The sequence below is a fragment of the Bos indicus genome, chromosome 13 (genome assembly GCF_029378745.1).
Source record: "Bos indicus isolate NIAB-ARS_2022 breed Sahiwal x Tharparkar chromosome 13, NIAB-ARS_B.indTharparkar_mat_pri_1.0, whole genome shotgun sequence".
Lineage (NCBI taxonomy): Eukaryota > Metazoa > Chordata > Mammalia > Artiodactyla > Bovidae > Bos > Bos indicus.
This window is the reverse complement of record NC_091772.1, coordinates 81,527,584-81,544,160: the sequence shown is the minus strand read 5'-3', so window position 1 is coordinate 81,544,160 and position 16,577 is coordinate 81,527,584. Positions and strand designations below refer to the sequence as shown.

General features: G+C 50.1%; 1 protein-coding gene across 13 annotated transcripts in view; it reads left to right on the top strand.

Annotated features, from left to right (window-relative positions):
* The first annotated feature begins 1,905 nt into the window (after nucleotides 1-1,905).
* Nucleotides 1,906-16,577, top strand: part of BCAS1 (brain enriched myelin associated protein 1) — a 99,283-nt gene continuing 84,611 nt past the window's right edge. For 4 of the 13 annotated variants that reach the window (XM_019972603.2, XM_070801914.1, XM_070801915.1 and 1 more), the window contains exons 1-3: nucleotides 1,982-2,140; nucleotides 14,553-14,629; nucleotides 15,842-15,920. In XM_019972603.2, coding sequence (XP_019828162.2) covers nucleotides 14,558-14,629; nucleotides 15,842-15,920 — 151 coding nt within the window. In that variant the 5' untranslated portion in view covers nucleotides 1,982-2,140; nucleotides 14,553-14,557. Of the gene's footprint in view, nucleotides 2,141-12,019; nucleotides 12,035-14,552; nucleotides 14,630-15,841; nucleotides 15,921-16,577 lie in introns of those variants that run through there. The other 9 variants (XM_070801910.1, XM_019972598.2, XM_019972599.2 and 6 more) reach the window with 8 other exon arrangements.

Genomic DNA, 16,577 nt, shown 5'->3' with positions numbered 1-16,577 from the left:
CCCACTCAGCAGCTGGTCAGCCATGGGGTGAGCCTGGGGTCCGCTGTGAGCCTGGGGTCCTCTGTGAGCCTGGGGTCCGGGAGCCTGGGGTCGGCTGTGAGCCTGGGGTCCGGGAGCCTGGGGTCCTCAGTGAGCCTGTGGTCCTCTGTGAGCCTGGGGTCCAGGAGCCTGGGGTCTGCTGTGAACCTAGGGTCCGCTGTGGGCCTGGGGTCTGCTGTGGGCCTGGAGTCGTCTGTGAGCCTGGGGTCCACTGTGAGCCTGGGGTCCGGGAGCCTGGGGTCGGCTGTGAGCCGGGGTCCGGGAGCCTGGGGTCGGCTGTGAGCCTGGGGTCCGGGAGCCTGGGGTCCTCTGGGAGCCTGGGCTCCGCTGTGGGCCTGGGGTCCGCTGAGGGCCGGGGTCTACTGAGGGCCGGGGTCCGGGCGCCCAGGCCCTCTTCCTGCTGGCCGCCTGACCCCGTGCCTGTGTCTGTGTTGGCACGCTGTGCACGCCTGACGGGTGGAGTCCAGCTTATGGACCTAATTGCGGTGCATCCAGTTGTGAGTTGAGTGTTTATTTCAGCAGCACGTCTGCTCCTCACATAGGCCTTTCTCAAAGGGGCCTCTCTAGCTCCCCCTGCTTCTCCCTCCTAGCAGCCTCAGCTTTTGTTTCATAATGAGGATCCCACTCTGTGACTCTGTTTATCTTCAGTACTCTGTGTTTAATTGTAGTGAGCCTGGGCAGGGTGGGGCAGGGCCTCTAAGCACAGGCCTGTATACAGCTGGTGCTTGACAAGTATTCATGACGGTGCTGGGATGCATATATTAATGAACAAAGCCACGTAATTACTAGTTTTATTTCTCTGGAGTGTTTTCTCAAGAACACTGAACAACATAACTCACCATGTTTCCCTTTTTGCACTGGCTGTTAGGAAGCTCAAAGCCACATCTGAGCAAGTTTATAAGCCCAGACATACACTCGCCAGTGCTCTTACTCCCATTCAACGTACCCACTCTCATGTTTCTATCTTCTTTTGTTCAGTTCAGTTCAGTTCAGTTGCTCAGTTGTGTCTGACTCTTTGAGACCCCACGGACTGCAGCACGCCAGGCTTCCCTGTCCATCACCAACTCCTGGAGCTTGCTCAAACTCATGTCCATTGAGTTGGTGATGCCTTCTTTGGTTATCTTTTTAAAAAATTTAAAAATTGACTTATAACTTACATACCATACAATTCACTTGCCTTACTTGCATAATTCAGTGATTTTTGGTATATTTACAGAGTTGTGTAACTATCAGCTTAGCGTTTTGTTTTTGTTTGGCCGTGTGGCCTATGGGATCTTAGTTCCTGGACCAGGGATCAAACCTGTGCCCCTTCCTTGGGAGTGTGGAGTCCTAACCACTGGACCGCCGAGGAAGTCCCTGGTTATCTTTCTGTTTATGCTCTCCTATTGTAGTGCATGTGTCTTTCCAAGATGTTGTAGTAAATATCCTTGCTGGAATTAAGTACATCGAATGGCCTGTCTTGAATTTCTAGCTTGCAGAAAAGAAGAATGCCCTTTCCAGTGCCAGGCCTTGTCTCCAGAGCAGTAAACCACCCTTATGTTACCTGCTTTCCAGTACCCACAGGCCTTTGGGAGGGATGTTTACATGACTGGAGGCTGTGGGGGGTGAGATGGTGTTTCCTCCCCCTTCCGTGGTGTCCCAGAAAGAATGAAGGTGAAAGGCAAGCAGAGCAGCAAAACCTCACAGGACGTGTTTTCCCGGCTTTCCCCAGGCCCCGTGGTCACTGGGGAAGGGAGCCAGCTGCCCGGGTCAGCCTGAGTGGACGCGGCCGGTGAGGACAGGACTCGTGGGGCCAGGCAGGCGTCAGCACAAGAGCAATCGGGGGCTCAGGTTCTCTGGGAGAGGCGAGGCCAGCCCCCGAGCCAGGAAGAGAACCTGCTCCTGCAGGGCGGTCCGGGAGAGGCGAGCTCCACCCAGGCTTGTGTTTGCCCTGCTCTGTGTATTCAGCCAGCAGGCTCCGGACGAGGAAGCAAAGGGCAAGGAGCTGGGCTCAGCTGACAGCCTGGCACTGGGCAGCACCAGCGGGACACACAGCACTCCACGCAGAAGCAGCTCCAGGAGATACCCGAGGACAGAAGACACTCCCACCGGGGGCTTGCAGGTAACTGCTTCCAGATCTTTTCAGCGTGGCCGGAGAGTTTGTTCTTTTTGTTATTTGCAGGCGATGAATTGTGGAAGCCAGAGGCCAGAGAGGGTTGAGCTTGACCCTGGCTCTGCCAGTAAGTCACTGTGTGGTGTTGGGTCTGCGAGGGCCTCAGTTTCACCATCTGTGAAATGGACCCAAAGATAGCCCTTTCTAAAAGGATACAAGGACTACATGATAATGTGGGTAGTGTTGAGTTCAAAACAGCAGGAATAACTCCTATTTGCATGGACCCATTGCGTGTCATTTCAAGTGTAAACCTTAGGGGGAGAGTCAAGTGGATGGAGGGGCATGCTGTGTGCTTGGGGGACCGCCATCAGAACTACAGTCCCCCAGTGCAGAGCCAACTTTGAGTCTGTGTCTAGGGGAAGTCTAAGGAGGTGAAGGAGACGGGGAGAAGGACTTCCCCAGGGACTTTTGTGAATCTGGCTCTTGACATAAATTCTTATTTGACATTCAAGACCTCCCCTGGAGGCACCTGCAGGATTCAGATCCCAACAGCAGACTCCGGAAATCTGCACTGCCTTCAGAAACTCCATTTACTGCCTTGAACAGCCATGGTGATGAGAGAGCAGGTGGTCTGGAGCCCGAATGATGCCCAATCCAGTCTCAATCCCACCACTGACCGGCTGGGTGCCCTGGGGTGGGTGACTTCATTCTCTGAGCTTTAGTGTCTTCATCTGTAAAACAGGAAGTTAATAGTCTCGAGATCTAAGTGACGTCCACGAGGGCTGAGGGACCAAGGCAGGGAACACCTACCGATGTGCTTAATGAGCATTAACTGTTATTTTTATTATTGTCATCATCTCCATGTGATATTAGGAAAATGAGGTTGCGGAGGGGTGGGCAGGGACTCCTAGATCTCACGGAAGGGAAGCTGTGAAACTGAGCTCCCGTCAGAGCCGACTTCAGTGAGATGAGTTGCCGGGGTCCAGCCCCGGCTGATCCAGGGTATTCGAAGCGGGGATGGCGTCGGCGACCTATTTATTTAAATATTTTATCAAAGATATAAAGAGTAATAGAATGAGGATAGCTCAGTAGGAAAATTCAGTGGAGAAAAGAGGCTGAGTAGCTTGGTTTACGCGGGAGACCAATAAAACTTCAAGACAAGAAGTTTGCACCACTTACGTAGGCCGCAGGTGTCCTTCCGTTCTCCCGAAGGAGAGGAGACACTGAGGCCTCCTCGGTCGGATCTTAGAAGCCCAGGCAAAATTAGTAAGCATGGCGGGTTCCGTGCTCCAGATGGAGACTCAACCAGAGTGAGAGAGAGAGTGACATGGGGAGACCAGTATTTTGAGAAACTGATCCCAATTCTTTATTTTCCATGGTCTACTTTTATACACTGAGATGTTATGCAAAAGTCACGCGGGGTCAGCAGTCCTGACTTTTATCAAAGTCAGGTGCTTCATACAAATGTATACAGAGGTCTTAGGGGTGTTACATCATCTTCTGGCCAGGGGGCCTGCTGACAATTTATGACCCTCTCCTTGTGACAGTGGTCAGTCAACCAGGACACTTATTTCTCCAGGGGTGATTATTCTTAAAACAGACGCCACCCAAATAAAGTTACATTCCTATAGGATGAGGGTGTAGTGGGTTTTAGTTAAGGAAAGAATTTACTTAGCCTAAGGTCTAACGTGATTAATATCAAAGGTTAATACTTATTTCTTCTATATATTCATTAATGTGTGTAAGGGCAGGGGATATGGAGATTTAGCAACAAACATTGGCTCAACAAATGAAAAACCCTTCATCAACACAATTTCTAATCAGCCCATTATACTTATACTAATAGTTTTCTAACTTTTCTAAGGAACCTGTTTTTAGAAGGTTTAAAGCATCTCGTGCCTCTCACGGTTGGGAGGCTGTGAGCAATCACATGTGGCCGGACAAGCCTGTCAGGCAGGCCAGAGAACCTTCAGAGGAGTTTGTAGGTTAAAACACTCTTATCACGCCCAGGAGTTTTTATTAACTGGAGCTCTAGGTTAACTCCTTCTCCGAAAGAGGTGGTGGGGGACAGCCCCCCGTAAAGTCAGAGGTGTAGGTGAGAGCACAAAGTAGTAAAGTAGGCAGGCTCTGGTTATGGGGGTAGATGCTCGAGGATTTCCAGGGGGACTCCTGAGGCTCGATCCCGCCTTTGCGTATGTCGAGCCTCCTTCCTCATGACCTTTGCCATGGGCGGAGTACCTCACTCTGGCCCCCAACAATGAGTGAGGCTCTGTCCTCTCCTTGGGGGCAGAATTTAAGAGACACCAAAAAACTCCATCTTTGAGATAAATTATATTTTAAAGCAATATTTTTAAATTTCTCAATGAATGTGAAAACATCCACAATGAACCAAGTAACCACACATTTTGTAAAGAACCACTCCCAGCATTAATTCTGTTTTTTTAAGATAATATATTATTGAAATGTATATATGTACTATTTAATCTTGATGGCCGAGTTTTCTGGAACCCCCTTAAATTTTTCACCAGGAGGCATCTGACCCCACTCTCATCATGCCCTGCTAGAGCTGAGCTGCCTTAGAGGCCAGGAGTGTATAGATCCTGGGGCAGGGGGGTGTGTGTGTGTGCGCATGTGCACACGCATGCTCCATCACTCAGTCCTGTCCGACTCTTTGTGACCCCATGGACTGTACCCCTCCAGGCTCCTCTGTCCATGAGATTTCCCAGGCAAGAATACTGGAGTGGGTTGCCATTTCCTTCTCCAGGGGAATCTCTCAGACCCAGGGATTGAACCTGTGTCTCCTGCGTTGGTAAGCAGATTCTTTACCAATGAGCCACCTGGGAAGCCATATAGATCCTTGCTCTGCCCCTAAATTAAAACCAAGGGAGGGCCCTGCCAACATGGATTTCAACTGAAGGAGTCCCAAATCAGGGTGGCTGTTTTTTCCCAAAGGGTTCTGAAACTCGGGAAGGGTTGTCTTTGTAGGGAAAGGCATGTGCTTCAGGAGAGAACCGGGCCTGGCTGAACCCATCCTGTCTGGCTTCTGGTGGCGACGGGGACGCACAGGGAGGTTTGGGAAAGGCCCGGGAGGGCGGGCCCGCTCCTGCAGGCCTGCCCGAGCCGCTGGCGGCTCAAACATTGGTGGAGAGTCACCGTGTCAGCAGCCTCTCCTGCTGCCCAGAGCTGGGCTGGGCAGCCTGAAGGGTCTGAATGCCTTAGTCCTGTGGAACCAGGTTCAACCTTAGCTCTGCCTCACCAGAGCTTCCTATCTGATCAGGGTTACTTTACTCTCCTTTATCCATTAAATCAGCAGATATAACTTGAGGGCACACTCGTGCAAGCAGGATAAGTGGGGTACCTGCCCCCACGGAGTTTACATTCTCAGGGTGAGGGGCTTGCATCATTAAGCCTCAGTCTCTTCATCTGTGTAATGGGGGGATAACGGGCTGCTGTAAGAGAAAACGCAAACAGTGGAAGTCAAGTGCCCGGTGCTGGGCTCCTTGCAGGGCAACGCGGGGAGGCACTCACTCTGAGGTGCCCACGGTACCTGCCCAACCTTGAAGGGGTCGCCTCCTTGCATTTTGCGCCCTGACGCCTCTCCTGCCCCACCCTACTCCTGACCCTGCCAAGCTCATAGTAAGGCTGCGGCTAATGTTACCTGCCATCACTATTAGCCTAAAGATGTTTGGGGCAACACCCGGGATAAGATACTGAGCTCCGAGGCTTCTAGGAACCGCGATGGGTAAAGGGATGCGAACACAAGAAAGCATTCCAGTAGCAGGATCTCAATTCCCAGGTCTCCTCAAACACTCAGCAGCGCTTTGATAAGGAGGCCCTCGCCCTGAACCCACACGTACCAGGGCTCTGGGCGCAGGGCTGGGGGCGCAGAGAGGAACGGCTTTCAGCCCTGTCTGCACACAGCGGCCCGCGTCACGGTGCAGGACCACGGGGCCCTGCACATCTGTTCTCGTCACTCACCTTGAGGCTGTCTTTGGAGCTGGGGGCAGAGGGCTTGTTCTGCTGGGCATGCCAGCCTGCTCCTGTTGGCACCGCCCTCAGTGGGTGGTGAGAAGGGTCGCCAGTTTACCTACGTTCCACTGCACTGATCAAAGGTGTTCCCGTTCACCCAGTGACTAACTCTGTCACCAGCGCACCCTTTGAGGACTTCCTCCTCCATCTGACAGTGGCCGCTGCAGAAACGCTCTTTCTCTAGGGCAGCTGGTACCATGTTTGGTGTTTGATCTGTTTGGAGAAGGAGGACATATCATTAACTTGTAACTCAATGAAGAGTCAGTGGTGGGAGGGGTGGGCGGGGATAAGAGGAAGGGTGTTTAAGGGAAGGAACTTGTAAGGAGTAGTAGAGACTGAAGGCACAGGAAATGAATATAGACATTTAATTGCATCATATGGTTAATATCATTGCATTGGCAACCATATTACAATATATAAATGTATCAAAGTAAAACATGTTGCGCCTTAAACTTATAAATGTTACTTGTCAAAGTCATTCAGTTAAAACCCTCTAAAATTGATTAATTGATTAAGTACATTAAAGAAGGCCCCATGAACACCAATCCCTGGAGTAAAGGAGGAGAGATGCAAAAGAAACTTCCCTGAATGGCCAATTCACTTGTGGGTCAAAACAGAGCTAGAGGGATTACAACACTAATAAGTGAAATAAACAGCAAGAACTGTTTTCTCATCCGACTGCTGCCAAGCCCTTGGGCTAAATCTTTCCAAAGATTATTGATGACTTTTCAATTTTTTATTCACGTTAGGTCTGGCTTGACTATTTATGTTTTTGATTTCTCATTGTAAAAACAGATATGCAATAAATATTTTATAGTCTATGCTGTATTACATTATATGCAAATACTTAATAAAATTTAGCATAACTTACATGGTAGAGGAGATAGTAAGAGTAAGAAAAAGTTTAGAGCATGAACTGTGGAGCCAGGCTGCTAAGGGTTAAGTCCTGATGCTCCCTCTTACTAGGTGATGATCTGTATTAGTCAACTAAGCAGTGTAACAAAAAAAACAAGCAAGCAACCCACAGACTGGGTGACTTGAACAACAGATATTTGTTTCCCCGAAACCCTAGAGGCTAATAAATCCAAGATGAAGATCCTAACTAATTCTGGTTTTGGTGGAAGTTCTTTTCCTCACTTGCAGCCCTCACACCTCTGACCTCTTGTGGGGTCCTCACGTGGTAGAGAGAGAAAACAAGCTCTTGGGTGTTTTCTCTAATAAGGCTGCTAATCCTTAGGATTAGAGCCCCACCCTTATAACTTCCTCTAGTCTGTCTCTAAATACAGTCATGCTGGGTTAGGGTTTCTACATGTGAATTTGGAGGGGAACATAATTCAGCTCATAGCCTGGTCTTAGGCAAGGAAGTCAGGCTCTCTGGACCCACGTGATGCATCCGTAAAGTGGGGACAACAAGAACACCCAGCTCAGGAGTTCCCTGCTGGCCTAGTGCTTGGGATATGTCACCATCGCTGCCGCGGCCTGGGTCAGATCCTTGGTCAGGAAACTGAAATCCTGCATGCCACGTGGACAGTTTGGCCAAAAAAAAAAAAAGTGCTTTGAAAGGGTTGCAAACATCTTCAGACTTGCTGAGATGGCTGTGATTTGTGGACGTTGAAAGCCAGTGCCCTTCCTCTCTCTGAGAATCCGGTCCTTGGTTCTATGTACCAGGGGAGCCAGCATCTGGGGGAGTCCCTGGCCCAAAATGTCCAGGATGGCACCTCTCAGCCCTCGCCATCATGGAAGTCACCCGGAGATCCTGAAAATATTCTGATGCCCGGGCCCCAGCCAGGGGTTCCGACGGGATGGGTCTGGCGGGGCCTGGACACAGGGACTGAAATCTCCCATGAGGTTGGAATGTGTAACAGTGTGAAGACTGGCCTCAGTAACAGAGCTGGGAAATGGAGAAGTAGGGAGACTTTCTCATCTGAATGACCCCCAGCCAAAGACCTAGCCCACGTTCTCCAAATGCTAGGTCTTTGAGTCTAATTTCAAAAACAAGCCTCTCTGCCATATGGAGACTCGTGCTTAATATCAGATTAAAGAACATTCATAAGAACAAAACTATGCACACCATCAGGTCATTAAAGGGCGTTTTGATACCACCTTCAATTTTTTTTTTTCCAAAATAAAAACTGAGCTCTTTCAAAGAATATGTTTTTCTTGATGGATAAAACTCATCATCTGATTTATTCTTCTCCTCTGTTGGAGACTGGAGGAAGCTTCATCACAGACAGGAATGGTCCAGTCTGGACCACCTGCACCTCAGCTTTGCCATCTGCTAAATGGGGATAAAAAGGGTTCCTGCCACACAGAGTCCCTGACACGGCTTTCAGGGTAATCGACTCATCCTGGCTTGCCTAGGACTTCCCTGGCTGTAACAGGAAAGGCCCGCCTCCCCAGAATGTCCTCATCCCCAGGACATCCTGGGGGCTGCTCTCTGTCACAGCCCCCATGCCTGTGTGCACTTGCTGAAAATACAGATCCAGGATGCCGGCCTGACCGTGAGGTGATCACGGGAATCAGAAGTGCTGCCCAGTTCTTTAGTTGCTTGTGTCAGACAACTCTGGGAGTATCAGTGATGATCAAGGTGATACTTCTAATCATGAAGAACCTTCAGGGCGCCCCTTCACCACGTGCCACACCCTGTTTGCGGCACCTTCTATGTATTAGTGCCTTGAACTCTCACAGCGACCTCTAGAGTGTGTGCCCTGATGATCCCCATTTTACAGAAGAGGAAGCTGAGGCCCCGGGAGGCCCGGTAACTTGCCGGTGTCACTCATTCAGTAGGTGGCTGAGTGGGGACTCGCACCTGGGTGTTTAGTCCCCAGAGCCCACGAGCCCACAGCCTTATTTGACAGCACTGCTCTCCACCTAGAGGTCTCAGCACTGGCACATCCCCAGTCAGCTGTGATCAACGTTACGACCTTATTAGTTGTACCGTCTTTGGGGTGGGTGTCCCTGGTGGCTCAGCCGGTAAAGAATCTGCCTGCAGTGTGGGAGACGCAGGTTCGATCCCTGGATCAGGAAGATCCCCTGGAGGAGGGCATGGCAGCCCACTCCAGTATCTTGCCTGGAGAATCCCATGGACAGAGGAGCCTGGTGGGCTACAGTCCATGGGGTCGCAAGAGTCGGACACGACTGAGCGACTGAAAACAGCAGCAACATCTTTGGGGTACAAAAGGACTTGCCGTGCTCGTGCAAACCTTGAACGAAAGGTTTAATTGCTGAACGTGAAAGCATTTCCTTTGATGTCCCCAGACATTTTGGCCTTACTGGCGGGCTGCGGCCGATGGGGTCGCGGAGTCCGACAGGACTGAGCGCATGCACCGCAGGCCCAAAGCGTTTGCTTCGGCCAATACTGACGTTGACCGATAGGTGGCAGTCACCGCCTGTTTTCGTCTCATGGAAATCGGGCCCCTTGCAAAATTTGAAAGGCAGAAGCAAGTTCACAACACATATTCTGTAACTGCTGGCGGAAACCAATGTTATCTGAGTCCAAGTTGTCCCTGCAAAAGACGTGCAAATGGATTTTCCTTCTTTCAGGCCATTTGGCCTCGACACTGCCGGAGAGGCGCCTTAAAACCTGCAACGGCTGGGATATGGAACTCAGACGCTTTCGGGTTGAAAGTTTCTGTCCTGTCTGCACACACCTCTCTCAGGGCAAAGATTTTTCATAATCTCAAACATTTTAATTGAAGTTACCTCTCAAGTTGGATTAAATGTAAATTGAATAATAGAGCTTTGAAAGTTTATAAGCCCATTAGTAAATTATTTTTACTTTTGAAAAAGCTAGATTTAGATGGAGACATCATCTACTGTGTATCCATTTTTGCAAATGGCCTTGGTCAGCTGAGGCGTTTCACCTGCGAGTTCCAGTTTTCTCATCTGTAAAACTGGAGCGATGATGCCTCTGCCTTGTGGGTTTGTTGTGAGGAGTAAATTCATTTACGGCACGTGGAGCTCTCAGGACAGTTTCCCAGCAGGTGATGAGCACTCACCAAATTTGTTGTTATTATTATATCAGGGCATCCTTGGTGGCTCAGAAGTAAAGGATCCGCCTGCCAAAGCAGAAGACACAGGTTCGATCCCTGGGTCGGGAAGATCCCCTGGAGAAGGGCATGGCACCCCACTCCAGTATCTTGCCTGGAGAATCCCAGGGACAGAGGAGCCTGGCGGGCTACAGTCCATGGGGTTACAAAGAGTCAGACATGACTGAGCGACTAACACATGACTTAGCAACTAAACTACATTATTTTTATTAATATTACTATCGTTCAAACGTAACATTATTTATTGAAGCTGTGCCAGGTGTCTCTTGCTGTGCGAAGCTTTTCTCAGGTTGCCTGAGGGGCCTGCTCTCCAGATGCGGCGCAGGCGCTTCTCGCAGCGGAGGCTCTCGGGGTGAGGGCTCCAGTCGCTGCAGCTCATGGGCCCAGGAGTTGCTGCTCCCCGGCTCTAAAGCCCACGCCGCAGCAGCGGTGGCGCACAGGCTTAACTGCTCCGAAGCACGTGGGATCTTCCTGGACCAGGGATCAGATCCGTGTCTCCTGTACCGGCAGGCGGGTTCTTTACCACTGAGCCACCAGAGAAGCCCCTACTATTACTGTCTCATCATTACTATGGTTGTTAGAGTTGTCATTATTTTTATACACGGTGGGTTCAGTTCCTGGTCAGTCTTAATTTGGGCAACACTTAATCTCTCAGCTGCTTCAATCTCATTATTTGCAAAATGAGTATATGTTACCGAGGCTGATGTTGAGCAAAACCTATAAAGTTTCTAGAAAAGGCCAGGCAGTAAATATCTTAGGCTTTGCAGCCATATGGTCTCTGTTGAAATGCCTCAACTCTGCCTCAGTACATGAAGCAGCTGTAGGTAGACTATAGATAAATGACATGGCTGTCTTCCAATAGAATTTTATTTATGGATACCACAATTTGAATTTCATATAATTCTCATGTGTCACAATCTATGATTCTTCTGATTTTTTCCCCCAACCCTTTATAAGTGTAAAACCCATTCTCAGCACACAGGCCAGCCTAAAACAGGCGGTGAACTGGATTTGTTCCCCAGCTGTCATTTGCTGACCCTGGCCTTGAATATTCAATATTATTTTCGTAGTATCCCATTTATAGATGAAGCGATGGCCTATTGGGAGTATGGATATCTTGGATTTTATAAACAGAAAATATTGCAACATAACTGGGGTCCTGTACGTTTTAGCACTGTCCAGCTTTATTACCTGTTGTAATGATCTGTGGTTAATACATAAAATCCCGATTCTGATATCTACCAGGTTCCCCCAAGAAAGCCCTTTTATGGCTCCCCAAATTTCTGATTACTCAAGTCTCCTCCCATGGAAATCCTTGGAGATGCATTGGCTGCGTTTGGCCAGGAATTAAAATCCCTGGCTGTTATTCCAAAAGCCAGCAGGCTGATGAGTCGGCAGCCAGGTCTTTGGAGAAGGGCTACGTTGGAATCACTGTGGGCGTGAAAAAGCGGCTTTCACTAGTCAGGCAGCAGAGGGACTGGAAGAGCCCCGCCTCCGGAAGAGACGTCCTCCGGGTCAAGACCTCACGCGGCCCTTCTCTGGATGTGCGTCCTGGGCGCGTTCGGGAGCCTCAGTGCCCTCCTTTCCAGGGGAAGGGAATTCTGCAGGGAACATCCCAGAGGCTGGAGCAGAGGCAGCCTGTGCAGGAATCTCCCTCTGCCGTCTTTAACCAGCTGATCTTTGGAAGGCGATTTCACCTCCTCGTGACTCAGCTTCCTCTCGGCTAGAGTGACCTGACGGTGACACCTGTTCACGCGGGCATGCAGGGCCACGCGAGACGCCGCGGGATGCGCTCTGGGAAAGCAGCGCTTGGAGCTGAGGACGTGTGAGCAGTTGTGAACTCTCGTCGTTAGTGTTGTCGTGAGGCTCTTGAAGGGCTTAGGGATAACGTGGGTTAGGGCCTAGTTCAGTGCTTCGGGGTGAGAGATTGTTACTAATAATTATTCCCTCCACTCAACTAATAAGTTATAATTTGACACCTGATCAGTGCAGACGCACTGCTGAGCTATAATGGTGGGTAACGAGAGACAGTCCCTGCCCTCTCGGTGCTTACAGCTACTGGGGACGGGGGATGGAAGTCAAGTGTTCTGTATTGCCCTCAGAGTTAAGTCTGGATCAGTTGTACTTCATTCAGAACCATCCTACCCAGTGTTGCCGCTTCCTGCCCTCTTCTGTGCCCCCGTTAATGTTCATATATAATAATAGATATGTTACCTATTACCTTCTTGTTCATAGCATTGAACCATAGGTGTTTGGATTAGCAAACACTTCTATATTGCTTACAAAGAACCATGCATTGTTCTAACCACCTTACAAGCATTAACTCATTGTGTACTTGTAGCAGCCCTGTGAGGCACAGAGAGGCTAATTAACTCATCCAAGGACACGCAGCAGCAAGGGGCAGGGAGAGCGTTCAAGCCCAGGTTGTCCTGTTCCTGGTCTGTGCTCACCACCACTGCACGTCCTGCCTTGAGCTATCAGATGTGGCCTGATGTGTGGATTTACTGTCTGTTACTGACTGTCCACCCAACAGATTTCAACTCCATGAAGTCAAAGGGGCTCATCTGTTTAATTCACAGCTGCAACCCTGGTGTCTGCTTCAGCATATGGTGCAAAGCTGGTGCTCAGCGTACATTTGGTGAATCAGTAAATGAATGAAAATATAGCCAAATAGATATATATAAATATAGATATCTATCATATATGATAGATACATATGTAACACGTAGTGCTAAGTGCCATGAAAAAATGCCTGTGCTCAAGAGGTTTTAACAGAGGACTTAATTTAGTTTGAGGATCAGAGAATATTAAAAATTAGAAGTATCATTTTAACTGTCTGCATTCTAAAATCTCCTTGATCTAATAGCTGTGACTGGCTAAGGAGGACGAAAATGATACCTATGTGGAATATGTTTTTCATGATGATAATAATCCCCCAGAAATGAAACACAGTTGAAAATTGGGACTGCATTTTAAAGAAATCTTAGGGATCTTCCCTAGTGGCTCAGTGGTAAAGAACCCGCCTGCCAATGCAGGAAACATAAGTTCCATCCCTGGTCCAGGAAGGTCCCACACGCTCCAGAGCAGCCGAGCCCGTGAGCCCCAACTACTGAGCCCGGGCCCCAGAGACAGGGAGCTGAAAGTGCCGAGCCCGTGAGCCCCAACTACTGAGCCCGGGCCCCAGAGACAGGGAGCTGAAAGTGCCGAGCCCGTGAGCCCCAACTACTGAGCCCGGGCCCCAGAGACAGGGAGCTGAAAGTGCCGAGCCCGTGAGCCCCAACTACTGAGCCCGGGCCCCAGAGACAGGGAGCTGAAAGTGCCGAGCCCGTGTGCCCCAACTACTGAGCCCGGGCCCCAGAGACAGGGAGCTGAAAGTGCCGAGCCCGTGTGCCCCAACTACTGAGCCCGGGCCCCAGAGACAGGGAGCTGAAAGTGCCGAGCCCGTGTGCCCCAACTACTGAGCCCGGGCCCCAGAGACAGGGAGCTGAAAGTGCCGAGCCCGTGTGCCCCAACTACTGAGCCCGGGCCCCAGAGACAGGGAGCTGAAAGTGCCGAGCCCGTGTGCCCCAACTACTGAGCCCGGGCCCCAGAGACAGGGAGCTGAAAGTGCCGAGCCCATGAGCCACAGCTGCCGAAGCCTGCATGCCCCAGAGCCCACGCTTTGCCCCAGAGAAGTCACTGCAGGGAGAAGCCACAACTAGAGGAAAGCCTGTGCAGCAACAGAGACCCAGCACAGCCAAAAACAAATCGATTTTGAGAAAATTTATGGGCGTATAGTGGGTTTACAATGTTGCGTTACCTCCTGCTGTACAGCCAAGTGAATCAGTTATACATACACATGTATCCACTCTTTATTAGGTTCCCAAACTCTATTCTGGAGAAGGAAATGGCAACCCACTCCAATATTCTTGCCTGGAGAATCCCATGGACAGAGGAGCCTGGCGGGCTACAGTCCATAAGGTCACAAGAGTCAGACACGACTTAGCGACTAAACCACCAAACTCTTTATTACACTTTTTTTTTTTTAGCCACGCCACACAGCTTGTGGGATCTTAGTTCCCCGACCAGGGACAGAACCTGTGCTCCCTGCAGCTCAAGTGTGGAGTTCTAACTGCTGCACCAACAGTGAAGCTCCTGCATTTGACTTTAATTCTGTTGAATTCACGAGCCCCAAATCTTCCCTCATTCCTCAAAACAGACATGAGCAATTGGTCTCCCTGCACTTGTGATAATACGCCCACAGTGACTGGGCAGGTCTCTGCATCTTAGTTTTGTATGCAGAAGTGAGGCTCCCGTTTCTCTTGGGTTTTAATTTTCTGAGTCTCTCTTTTTCTCTGTTGCAGGAACAATGGGTAACCAAATGAGTGTTCCCCAAAGAGTGGAAGACCAAGAGAATGACCCGGAAGCAGACACTCACAAGGTGGTGTTGTTACGCTCTCTGCATCGTTAGCTATTGGTCGGGAGGGTCGGGGTGACGGCAGAAGGAGGAGCCTGCCCAAGGCTCTCGGGGCGAGCGGTGCGGCGGTTGCTGCTCTCGGGGGTTGCTCAGTGGGACGCAAACCTCGAGAACCCATCGAGGAGCTGTTAAAAGTGCAGGCTCTTAGGGCCCCACTCAAGGCCCAGGGATCCAGAAATCGCAGGGAAGGGGCCCATGGAACCTGAGTCTCCGTGGTGACTGATTCCCATCCATCGGTGCACAGGTGCAAGTGGGTCTGGACCAGTGGTTCTCAACTGTGGGTGGTTCTGCCTCGCCACTGGCAGTGTCTGGAGACGTTTCTTGGTTGTCACAACTCTAGTATCCAGGAAACTTCCAAACACAAGCTTCTTTTAAACAAAACTGCTACAAAAATATAAAGTCTTCCAAAAGATGCATATTTCGTCTTTTAGCTTTTTTTCCCTCTCTACACTTATTAACATATATTACACTATTAATAGTGTTAGCAAAATAAGACAATATATGCAAAGTACTTAGCATATAATCAATATTCAGTTAATGCCAACTATGAGTGAGATCATTTATTACGAAAATGACATCGGGTAACAAATATTTTTTTTGCAATCTTTTTTTCTTTCCATGTGAGTATATATGTGTATATATGTGTAACCTTTTTAAATGTCAGCAATAAATAACAGAAGAGAAAAAAATAATTCAGCAGTGACCTAAAATTGGAAAGGGGTTGCAACAGCTCGATGAAGGGAGTGGGCATGGAGCAGAAAAGTAGCAACGGGCGACTTCCTGAATCTGAGGAGAGTGTGGCCTGGAGGCTGTGCTTGTGTGCGGGACCCTGGGGTGTGGTTAACCTCCCGGCCCGTCCTGCTCTTGTCCCCTCACCAGGCGCACCAGCGCCCCCCTTTGCCCGGGAGTCCCATCTGTACGGAGGGGTCTGTCCTGCCTGGGCTCACGGGGCTTGCTGAGAACAGGCATAGACTGTGCAAAGCTCTTGTCAACCCGGGCATCCTGTCCTTTAGATCGGGGTATTGGTTTCTCTGAGGCGTCACAGAAATCAGGGTGGTTTCTAGAAGTGGAGACTTTAATTTGTGAGGCGCCCTTGTAGCCTTGAGTTTCTTTCCTGAGTTTTTCTGATTTTTCTCATCCAAGACTTGGCTAATACTGCCACACATTCTGTTCCAGGTCACGTCTGGGGACGCGTGTGGTCAAAACGGCCTGCCGGTCATCACGTCCGCCCGCACTGTTCAACTCTACGATGAAGGTGAGTGTCCCGGCGGGCTGCTCGTCCTGAGGGTGGGGATGAGGATGGGGAAGGGCTGCTGGCCCTGCTCACGGTGAGGCAGATGCCGGGGCTGAAGCCGCGCGGAAGGCACGCGTGTCGCTCCTGGGGCTGCAAACACAGCGCCACACAGTGGACGGCTCAAGCAACAGCAGTGTATTGTCTCTGCTGGGGCTGGAAGGGAATTCAGGGCGTGGGCAAGGTCAGGATCTTCTGAGAGACCTGTGTGTGAAAAAATCTGTTCCCTGGGGACTTCCCTGGTGGTCCAGCAGTTAAGACTTCGCCTTCCAACGCAGGCGTGGCAGGTTCAATCCCTGGTCAGGGAGCTAAGACTCCCCCATGCCTCATGACCAAAAAACCAAAACAAAAAACAGAAGCAATACTGTAACAAATTCAATAAAGACTTAAAAAATTGGTCCACATCAAACAAACAAGAAATAGTCTTGAAAAAAAGGACTGTCCCCTGCCTCTGCTTTGACTCCCAGGGGCCTCAGACTCTTTGGCTTCGACACAGTCCCCCTCTTTGGTTTTCCCAGCATCTTCCTTCTATGAGCATCTGTCTCTGGGTCCAAGCCTCTCTCTTCTGTACAGACACAGGCACTTGGGGCTGTGCACAGCCCCGGCCTCTTCTTGACTTGA